At 44.2% G+C, this 12,240-nt stretch overlaps 1 protein-coding gene across 2 annotated transcripts in view; it reads left to right on the forward strand.

Annotated features, from left to right (window-relative positions):
- The first annotated feature begins 6,053 nt into the window (after positions 1-6,053).
- GBE1 (1,4-alpha-glucan branching enzyme 1) overlaps positions 6,054-12,240 on the forward strand; it is a 108,144-nt gene continuing 101,957 nt past the window's right edge. The window contains exons 1-2 of one of the 2 annotated variants that reach the window (XM_072138538.1): positions 6,054-6,190; positions 8,590-8,712. In XM_072138538.1, the coding sequence (XP_071994639.1) occupies positions 8,606-8,712 (107 nt within the window). In that variant the 5' untranslated portion in view covers positions 6,054-6,190; positions 8,590-8,605. Of the gene's footprint in view, positions 6,239-8,589; positions 8,713-12,240 lie in introns of both variants that reach the window. The other variant, XM_072138537.1, reaches the window with a different exon arrangement.

The raw sequence follows: 12,240 nt of genomic DNA on the forward strand, positions 1-12,240 counted from the left end.
TTTTTCTACTGTTTTGTCTTTGTCTCTGTGCTATGCAGTTGGGCACCAGGAGGTGTCATCTTTAAGTCATCTACCCACCAACTTTGTTGGGCTCGGAAATACAAAGGGACAGCTGGGAAGGAGACTAATCTCAGAGCCCAGCCTGTTCCCAGACCCAGTGTGACAATATGTGTCCCAGGCCTAAGGCAAACCTCCCAAATTTTACAGTGGAGACAGAGGAACAAAAGATTTAAGTGAAGAGCCATAACCTTTTCCCCACCCCCAACTTTACCACCTAGTATAATAGTATGACTTTTCAATAAGTATAATAGTCACATGATTGCCCCCTTATAATGCTCCTTCCTTTCATACCAACACAATGTATAACTCCCCCTTTTCAGTGGGCCCAACCATATATAATGCACCCTTTCCTGTGGGCCACCCACACAATATTGTGACCCTTTCCTGTGGGCCAAACCATATCATGGGGCACATTTACTAAGGGTCCGCAGACTGCGATTCTGTCGGGTTTCCCGACTATTTCTGTTCTGCGCTGAATCGCACAGGTGATTGTGTTGCACACGATGGAATTGTGGCGCCCCGGTTCCAGCTTGCATGCGACACAAATCGGTGGGCATGGCCTTCGGACAACCCGACTGATTCGGACAAACCGCGGAATTGTGTCGCAAGATCAGCTCTCACTTACACCGGGAAGAAGATGGTAAACTCCGGCGGACCTAAGCGGGGAAGCAATACATTCAAGAAATCGGGCGCACACTGTAAGTGAATCGCGGCAGCTCCGAATCCTTGGCGGACATTCTGGATTGGTGGACGCAACGGGACAAGTAAGTAAATGTGCCCCAATATTTCTTTGTCTGTCCTCCTATTCAAAAAAATAATATAATCCCCTCCTTAAGACCTATAATGTGGTCAACCAACCAATAATGCTTCCTGTTGCCCTCTCACATACCCCCTTGATTAGAACACCCACTCAATTGCCCCTCTTTCTGTACCCCCCCCCCAACTTATAACCTTTTTAGTTTGCTAGTGTTTACAGTTACTTATAGTTCCTCTTTATTATATTCCCTCAAATTCAAATTCCCTCCTTTTCTATAAACGCACCCCCTTCCAATGTGAAAATTTTTTTCCCCATAAATTAAAAAAAAAAACAGACTCAGTTGAGACCTGAGGCATACCTGAAATTGAAGAGCTTACCGATAAATCCAGGATAGTTGGGCAGTGTGGTTAGGTTTGGTTAGGTAAGGGCAGTAGGGTTAGGTAGATGCTGATGTCAGGAGTCATCCCTCTACGTTCATGTTATTAGGGTTTAGACAGGATGCCAATATTATGATCATACAATCATTTCTCGCATCCTCTGATGTACAGTTCTTACTTTGCACTGACAATATCTCATAATGCCAGTCACAGCGGCTTCTCTTATTACTACATATTGACATTTCAGGTATTTGTTCATCTTTCCTCTCTTAAAATTTGTCACCGGTGTCGAAGTGAATTTATTGAATTCCTGTCACTTAAAAGAAGAAGAGGAGGAGGAGAACAAAAGCTATTGTAAACTAACAATGACAGCAAGACTGAAGGAAAAAGTTTTACCTATTCAAAACATGGAAAGTTAGTAATAGAAGTGAAGTGCAGTGAGATTCCGTTCAAGGGAACCTGTCATCAGCCATTGGCCTAATAAACTTCTACCAGTATATTGTAAAACAGCGTAACACCATCTAGTTTTTGTTTCTTTTATGGTCCAGTGTGATGGCATCATCCAACTTTGAAGTGAGATGTAAATTGGTTGCATAAAGTCAAAGAGGAGGAGAGTTTAACACTGAAGTCAAAGTAGGGATCTCTGAATGCCTCCTCCTCTGTGATTGACATCATGCATCGGACATCAGGAGATCTGGTTAGTGATGTATCTGGATGCAGGACCATCAATTACAGCAAAGGTTCTTTCTGAGGGAGAGCTTAACTTCAGTGTTAAAATCTCCACCTCCTTGACTTTATACAACCAATTTACATCTCACTTCAAGGTTGATTCTCTGGTTGATGCCACCCCACTGGGTCATAAAAGAAACACAAACTGGAAGTTGTTCAGCAGCTTGAAAACATACTGGAAGTGGTTTATTAGGTCAATTTCTGCTGACAAGGAGGGTTGGGTCTCTGTTAACAGATGTATCCTATAACCATAAGATCGGTAATTAGATGGAGAGAAAGGGGATTTTGACAGACAAAATCCCCACATGACCCACAGAATGGGAGACAGTAAGGTCCCTGACCTGCTTCACAAAAATGAAAGTTCAGGTCAAAGCTATGTCCTTCTGTCCTGTGACTTCTATGGAACTTCCTGGACAACATATTGTTTATTACTGCCTATTATACCATCATTGCCATGTATAGGCCACATATAAATTACTGCTGAAAACCTAGTGATGGAGACCACTTGTTTTGGGATGGATTTTGACATTACAAGGTCTGTTGTGGAATGTCCTCTATTAGAGATGAGCGGACCTGAACTTCAGGTTCCGCGTCCTCAGTTTAGAAGCTCTGCCTAACCCGTACTGCTTTACACCCCTAGTAACTAGACAAGGCTGTGAGTGGCTAGGAGGACACCTGGTGGACAGGAGGACACCTGTAGGACAGGTTTGGCAAAGCTGCTGAGCAGAGGAAACCAAACCTAAAGTTTGGGTCTGTTCATCTCCATCCACTACAGAAACACTGGCGTATTGTGCGCCAGTGTACGATTACACAACACCCCTCCAGCCGCTTTGCATCTATCATGAGGCTCCGGCCTGCTGATACCTCCGGAAATTACGACTTTTGCAGGCATGCCCTGACGCAATCTTAGCGCAGACTATAAGTAGTGTCCAGGCCTACGGTGGCCCACTCCACAGCCGGGCATTGCTCCCTTCATGCCCACTTGGCGAGGAGTTGGCGTAAGGGGGTAAAAAGTCACAATTCCGATCCATGCAACAGGATTTGCGACTATTACAGGGCTTGTACAAGCCCCGACACAAAGGTTGGCGCAGGCTACAGGTAGTATTCAGGCCTGGGATGGCACAATCTAATGCCGGGCATTGCCCCCTTGGCAAGGAGTTGGCGTAAAAGTTGCACCTCCTGACCGTGCACCAGGAATTGTGACTATTTCAGGGATTATTCGCCAGAAAAACTGTTGTTTTCAGTTATTATAAACACTTGCGTTTCAGTTAAGATGCTGTGACATCATAGGTGGGTTGTGCTATGACCTCACAAGTATGTGTCACTCAGGAACTTCATAGTGACATCATCATTTTTATTCAGGTAAAGTAATATGACATTACAAGAGGGTTTGGGGCTGTTTCATTGGCACCGGTCCCCTATCCGTTCCTAGAATGGCTCTATTTTTCACTTTCATGGATAGTGACTTCTTCCGGGAGCCGGGATTGGACCCTCACAGGGGCTCAGAGTTTGACCGTTCAGCTCTTGCACATGCTGGTGAGAGAAGGGCCCTTGTTCCTATTGTTTCATGTGATTATGTTATTAATCTGTAATATTATTTATTATTTTATTTGTTTATTTCCCCCAGGATCTGTACAGCGTTGTAGATTATGATGGCGCTATATACTGTACTATTATTATTATTATTGTTTATTGGTATAAACGTCTTTGCTGCCAATAAGATGTAATACTCCCTCTCTCCAGTAGATGGACTGGTTCCCTCCAGATGGGTCACAGTTGCTACAGCGGCTCAGAATGGAGGATATTTGCTTTCTTTCACCCCTGAACAAACTCTGGAGCGGAACATTTACCTGATATATAATATGCCACAATATCTGATATCTCCTGCAGCTCATATGTATGGTGTGAACTGACAGGAAAAATCTTGTTTCATCTTATCACATCTATGATGTCACAGTACAGAGATAATACACACAGTGATGTCACAGTACAGAGATAATACACACAGTGATGTCACAGTACATGGATAATACACACAGTGATGTCACAGTACAGGGATAATACACACAGTGATGTCACAGTACAGGGATAATACACACAGTGATGTCACAGTACAGGGATGATACACACAGTGATGTCACAGTACATGGATAATACACACAGTGATGTCACAGTACAGGGATAATACACACAGTGATGTCACAGTACAGCGATAATACACAGAGTGATGTCACAGTACAGGGATGATACACACAGTGATGTCACAGTACAGGGATAATACACACAGTGATGTCACAATACAGGGATAATACACACAGTGATGTCAAAGTACAGGGATAATACACACAGCGATGTCACAGTACAGGGATAATGCACACAGTGATGTCACAGTACAGAGATAATACACACAGTGATGTCACAGTACAGGGATAATACACAGAGTGATGTCACAGCACAGGGATAATACACACAGTGATGTCACAGTACAGTGATAATACACACAGTGATGTCACAGTACAGGGATAATACACACAGTGATGTCACAGTACAGTGATAATACACACAGTGATGTCACAGTACAGGGATAATACACACAGTGATGTCACAGTACAGGGATAATACACACAGTGATGTCACAGTACAGGGATAATACACACAGTGATGTCACAGTACAGTGATAATACACACAGTGATGTCACAGTACAGGGATAATACACACAGTGATGTCACAGTACAGGGATAATACACACAGTGATGTCACAGTACAGGGATAATACACAGAGTGATGTCAGAGCACAGAGATAATACACAGAGTGATGTCAGAGCACAGAGATAATACACAGAGTGATGTCACAGTACAGGGATAATACACACAGTGATGTCACAGCACAGGGATAATACACACAGTGATGTCACAGCACAGGGATGATACACACAGTGATGTCACAGTGCAGGGATAATACACAGAGTGATGTCAGAGCACAGAGATAATACACAGAGTGATGTCACAGTACAGGGATAATACACAGAGTGATGTCACAGTACAGGGATAATACACACAGTGATGTCACAGTACAGGGATAATACACACAGTGATGTCACAGTACAGCGATAATACACAGAGTGATGTCACAGTACAGGGATGATACACACAGTGATGTCACAGTACAGGGATAATACACACAGTGATGTCACAATACAGGGATAATACACACAGTGATGTCAAAGTACAGGGATAATACACACAGCGATGTCACAGTACAGGGATAATGCACACAGTGATGTCACAGTACAGAGATAATACACACAGTGATGTCACAGTACAGGGATAATACACAGAGTGATGTCACAGCACAGGGATAATACACACAGTGATGTCACAGTACAGTGATAATACACACAGTGATGTCACAGTACAGTGATAATACACACAGTGATGTCACAGTACAGTGATAATACACACAGTGATGTCACAGTACAGGGATAATACACACAGTGATGTCACAGTACAGGGATAATACACACAGTGATGTCACAGTACAGGGATAATACACACAGTGATGTCACAGTACAGTGATAATACACACAGTGATGTCACAGTACAGGGATAATACACACAGTGATGTCACAGTACAGGGATAATACACACAGTGATGTCACAGTACAGGGATAATACACAGAGTGATGTCAGAGCACAGAGATAATACACAGAGTGATGTCAGAGCACAGAGATAATACACAGAGTGATGTCACAGTACAGGGATAATACACACAGTGATGTCACAGCACAGGGATAATACACACAGTGATGTCACAGCACAGGGATGATACACACAGTGATGTCACAGTGCAGGGATAATACACAGAGTGATGTCAGAGCACAGAGATAATACACAGAGTGATGTCACAGTACAGGGATAATACACAGAGTGATGTCACAGTACAGGGATAATACACAGAGTGATGTCACAGTACAGGGATAATACACAGAGTGATGGAGGTGTTGAGCAGCTGTTGGTCATCCTGTGTGATGTAGTATAGGACCTGGCTGTGACCCTGGCAGTGAGTCCTGTCTCCTATGAGTGACCTCTCCAGTCCGCGCACGCAGCGGATTACACAGCGCAGGAGGAGGAGCCGGGGGCTTGGTCGCACATCTGCACGCTGATTGGATAACAGTCCTCACGTGGTCCCCAACCAGGAAGTGAACCGCGCAGTGCAGAGCAGGTGTGAGGGCAGGAGCCTCTGTACAGCACACGGTGGAGCCCGGGTGAGGAGTCTACACACACGGGGGGCTGGTGTATTACATGTGTGCTCTGTATGTTACATATATGTAGTGCTCCTGCATCTGTCACATAACTAGTCTCACATCGGGGCTGCGCTGCATGGTTCTACAGTCTGCAGGGTCATGACATCACAGGACCCCACACTGGGTGATGTCATCTGTCTATGTTGTCATCAGTGCATAACAAAACCACACACAGCTGAGTGTATTACTATTCATGTCACAGGTATCAGCAGATACTGTATGATATGTGGAGTCCAGACCCATCACTAGATGGATGACTGATCAGTACATGACATCCCTTTAATTAAAGGGGGGGACAATACCTGGTTATGACTTTATTCACATGACATGGTCGTGCTAATTCTTCTCTCATAGTTTGTGTGGAGCACGTATGGTTATCCCAATGTGCTGCCAGCGGTTGTCCCCCGTGTGCTTGTTATCCTCGATCCACAGTCTGACTGTTGGGACCCTCACAAATCACAAGACGGGGCCCCCGGGATCTGTAGAATGGGGGTCCTTTTGTTCCTATTAGATGGGGCGGCAGATAGTATGTGTCCTGCTTCTCTAGTCAATGCTATGCGAGTGTTGGAGATTGCCAGGCACAGCCCTCACTGCGGGGGATTTCTTTAGACTGGTGCATAATGAGCCTGGTCCTGCCTAAAATAGATCCCAGCCATGACATTTACTTGTATCTTGGTAGGATATAGTATATTTAGCGAGCCGGGACGCCCCCTCCCCACTTTTCAAAAATACGGAGTAAGGGTGGGGGTAAAATTGTGTACAAGGCATAATAAACCACCCCACTGTCTATGAGAGCGCTAGGCATACCCGTTCACTGTGCTAAAGGAAAACTACCCTCAGAATCCATCATGTTAAACCAGGGACACTTACTTATAGATCCTGGCACCATGAATGTGGTAAATATGCTAATGAAGAGCCTTAAGAGCTCTGGGGGTGTTACCAGAGCCCCCCGGGCTATAGCTTACACTGTGCAAGAGGATCCCCTCCTTAACTCTGCTGCAGTGAGATTACATGCAGGGGAAGTGCGGAGGGTTAGAAAGTGTAATAGCCTGTAAAGCTCCTCCACGGAGGGGCTCTGGTAACACCCCCAAAGCCCTGATGGTTTTTAACATAATTTTGTATGTTTATTTTATAGTAAGTGTCCCTTGTTTATCGTGCTTGATTTTGATAATAGATTTACTTTCAGCAATTTACGACACTCTTGAGACATTGAATGAAACTGCAAGACACTTTTTCAGTATTTGGCCGAAGCGCTGACTCCTTCCTCTGTCAAGATGTAATTACGGGATAAGGCAGGGTGTAGTGATGGGGTACTAGGCACCGTTACAAACATCTCACATCAAGGCTTCATTGCATTGTCCCATTGTCTTTCTGTCATCACATGACTCCATAGTAGATGATGTCATCTTTTGATGAAGTCCCAAAAAAGTGCCAAATATTTGTGTTGTTTCAGCCTATCGTAACGAGTATCGGAACAGATATTATATGATACGTGGAGACCAGACCTGTAACGCTTGGATTAGCAACTGATCAGTGCAGGCAAATGAGTTCTAGTACATGACATCCCTTTAATTAAAGGGGAGTAGAGCTGTCTTATTTTATACACAAGTTTGAGCCATTACTAATATGATTTTATATGTGTGGAAAACAACATTCCCTAAACTGATTGGGAAAACCGTAGGGAAAAATCTGTAACATAAGACTCCATTGATTCTTGTGGGGCCGTGCACACTAGGTCCGTGGTGGCGAACCAATAGCACGGACACCAGAGGTGGAGCTCAGAGCCCTCTCTATGGGCACCGGGCTATCTCCCGGGTCTTTTTCATTCCCAGTCAGGACCTTCCATTTTCAGGAGACCCTGCAGGGAGGCTACAATGATGATCCAAATTTCACCTCCTTCTTTCTACTGTATTGGGATCTTCAGGACACTGATACAGTTGAAACCTGTGACAGAGCAGGAAGCAATAAGTTACTGTTTACATTGCTGTACTGACACTTTGAGAAAAAATAAGGGGGGTTTGGTTGTAGTGTGGGCACCTGGTTTCTAAAAGGTTCAACATATTTAATGTGTAAGACGTAAATATTCCATATAGTCCTGTTATTTAGACCTAAACTAAATAGTAATAGCGATCTAGGATTCATGCACGGCATCGGTTGGGCATTGCTGGTCTAGATCTCCTTTCTCCACCTTCTCGTCCAGGACGTGTGTGGAGCGTTGTCCTGTCAGTGATCATGTACGTCACCGGCTGTGCCTGCAGGTCACGGGGTCACTGACATAACGGGACGTTGCATCTGCTGTGCCCAGTCATTCCTCCTGTTGTCTCCTGAAATAAACTTGCTTGTCTCTGTCATTGTTCCAGCTTTGATAGCGTCGACATGGAGAACAATGTGGACGGTACAGAAGTTGTGAATGTTCCGGAGCTGCACAAGCTGCTAGAGCAGGACCCCTACCTCAAGCCGTACGTGAAGGACTTCCAGAGGAGGTAAGGAGCCCCCCTCCTGCGGTAACACTTCCCTGAGAAGACAATATATACATAACTAATGATACAATGTCTCCACTGCTTGAAACAAGAACATTGTATGTTTTCATTTTGCATCTATCTATCCATCTATGTATCTATAGATATCTGTAGCTTTATCCGGGGCTGGTTGTTCTGTTACCTGTGGTGCACATGTCTATTTCACTGCTGTGATATTCCGTATCCCAGTCCTTATCAATAATTGTTCATTGGTTCTTTTTTTTCCTAAATTTAAAACATGTCTACCATGTGTTTTCCATACTTTTGAGTTCATTGAGAAGCTACATTTAAAGGAAACCTACCACTTCTGAAGGTAGGTATGAGATGCAAACACCGGGCACCAGCTCAGGGTGAGCTGGTGCCGGTGCTTAGTCTCGTTAGTGTTAAAACCGCGGTATCGCGGTTTTAACACTTTTTAAACTTTATAGTAGAAACTGCTTCGGCGCTGCGCGGGACCGTGCGCGCGCAACGCCTGCAGCATTTCCAATGTAGGCGCGCGCACGATTGTGCGCACGCAGCGCCGAAGCAGTTTCTGCTAGAAAGTTTAAAAAGTGTTAAAACCGCGATACCGCGGTTTTAACACTAACGAGACTAAGCACCGGCACCAGCTCACCTTGAGCTGGTGCCCGGTGTTTGCATCTCATACCTACCTTCAGAAGTCGTAGGTTTCCTTTAAAAGGTAATGTGTGTTGTAATATTAGAGGAAATCTACCATCACGAATACATCCTGATAAACCAGGGACACATACTCCATAAAACGATCCTAATGTGCCTGAATGGCTCATGTGGTGTTACCTGAGCCCCTCCGTGCTGCAGCTTCACAAGCTGTTACACTGTTTCATCCTCAGAACTTCCCTCCTCCCCCCAGCCTGATGTAATCTCACTGTAGCAGTGAGGGGGAAGTGCTCCTGCACAGTGTAACAGCCTGTGAAGCTAAAGCACAGTGCGACTCCAAGGAACCGTATCGCTCATTCGCATAATTTAAAAAGTTGATTTTAAAAGAAAGGAGGCCATGCACAACACAGTCACAGTGCCTGCATCTTTGAGTAAGTGTCACTAGTTGATTTTGATGGTAGATTTCCTTTCAATACTCTTATCAGAATTACTTCTTGTCCCCCTAGCACCTGCACAGTTCTATACCATAAGTGTGGCAGCATCACACGGACGTTTGGCGCATGCGCTGTAAAGCTGAGGTGTACCGCTCAGACTTCTGGGAGGAATTGTTCAAACCTCACATGCAGGCTGCCTGCACTTGGACATGTGCTGCTCTTGGGCCGCAAACCACAGATCCGTGGTCAGGTTTTTGCATTGTTTGTGTCATCTGTATCTGAGGTTTATATCCGCAAAAACTGTGCACGTGTCATCTGTTTTAGCAGAGCCACAAAATAGTGCAAGGCGAGCGGATGATGGCCGTATCTTTTCCCAGCACCTTGAATGGGTCACATGATTGTGTGAAATAGCAACTGATTCGCAAATTGGGACCGCAAGCGAATAACGGCTGTGTGTCTTTTATGGGAAAACATGGCTGCTAATACGGGCAGGAATAAGACTCGCTCCGAGTTTTCCCAAAGCCTCCACATGGATCTGTGAAAATGCATGTCCGTGTACATGGGGCCATTGAAATGAATGTGATGGTGTGTCATCCAAAAAAATATGGATATCACACGGATAACAACAACGTCAATGTGCATGTAGCCTCATTCACACACTGCAGATCACGAGGGGAGTAGTGACTCGTACACGTCCTTGTGCATGGAGCATTGTACCATGAATCAGGACCTCTGTCATTTCCTATAGTATCAGTATTTGTATTATGCACCCGGAAGGACCTGGACCTGGAGAGCCATTCGAATACGGACTGAAATAGTCCGTACTGAAACACAATCCCATGACAGGAATGGCTGCATGCACTGGTGTGGCTGTGCTGTCTGCTATACACACAGACTGCACAATGTGAACAGGTCCAAGTCTGTGATCTGACACACGAGAGACATTGACCTTGCATGATGTAACAGACGGCAGGTGCCATAACCTTATGTAACAAGGAGTTGGTCCCTGACTATAGATAAGAAGCTGTAATATATAGTTTTAAATGAACATTTACTTATAGGGAACACATTTTGATGAAATGTGCGTTTAGGGGACATAAGTTAATGGCTTCTACACCAGAAAACGTGCGTAGAAGCCCCAAAATGATCACAATTACTTGTAAAATGCCAGTAATTACGATTATTTTTCCCTTCACGCCATCTCCACGCCAAGCTGCGTGACTGGTGGCAAAGTTTTGGGCAAAACTAATCCACAGCCCCTGGCTGGATACATCAAGAGGCCTAAGCCAATGCACAATGCAGACGTAAGAAAAATCTCCCTCATTTTGTTTTCCTATGTTCTGTGGTAATGGGAGAGATTTATCATAAGTGTCTGAGGTAAAACTGGCTGCCCATATGGAAACCAATCAGAGCTCAGCTATAATTTTATAAACAGCTGTGGGAAAATGAAAGCAGAGCTCTGATTGGTTGCCATGTGCAACTAGAATAGTTCTGCTCTAAGACTTCTGATAAATCTCCTTTTTGCTTTCTACTAACAATTTGGGCTACTGGCCCCGACCAGCGGAAGAAAAGGATTGACAAGGTCCAGTTGCAACCCCTGCAAATCTGTTTCTGTAAGCGGTTTAGGACCGGGCCCTTTCCTGTTTTTTCATTTCTATTTTTCACTCCCCTCCTTCAAAAATCTACAACTTTTTTTATTTTTCATGTACAGAACTGTGTGACGGCTTGTTTTCTGTGTAACAACTTGCATTTCATAGTGGTTGTATTAAATATTCCATGCCATGTACTGGGAAGCGTGAACAAAATTCCAAATGCAGTAAAAATGGTGAAAAAACCCATTTGCGCCGTTTTCTTGTTGGCTTGGATTTTACGGCTTGCGCCCCAAATGACAGGTCTACGTTATTCTTTGGGTTACGGGGATAACAAATTTGTATAGGTTTTATAATGTTTTCATACATTTAGAAATATAAAAACCTCCTGTACAAAATTTTTATTTTTGGCATTTTCTGGTGCTTATAACTTTTTCATACTTCGTTGTACGGAACTGTGGGTGATGTCATTTTTTGCGGCTTGATGTTTTCAATGCTATCATTTTTAGGAGTGTGCAACCTTTTCAGGCATTAGGTCGGGCATTTTCGGACACGGTGATACCTAATGTGTTTATGATTTTTACAGTTCAGTTATATTCATATCAGTTCTAGGGAAAGGGGGAAGATTTGAATTTTTAGTTTTTTTTAAATTCTTTTTTAAACTTTTTTTTTTTTTTAGTATTTTTCAGACTCCCTAGGGTACTTTAACCCTAGGTTGTCTGTACGATCCTATCATATACTGCCATACTGCAGTATTTTTCTCCTCATTCATTACAATGTGCTGACGTCACGGGGAGGGACGATCCTCGGCAAGAATGGCGCCCGTGCGCCGCCATCTTTTTGAAGCTGCTGGC

The sequence above is a fragment of the Engystomops pustulosus genome, chromosome 2, assembly GCF_040894005.1.
Source record: "Engystomops pustulosus chromosome 2, aEngPut4.maternal, whole genome shotgun sequence".
NCBI classification, from domain to species: Eukaryota; Metazoa; Chordata; class Amphibia; order Anura; family Leptodactylidae; genus Engystomops; species Engystomops pustulosus.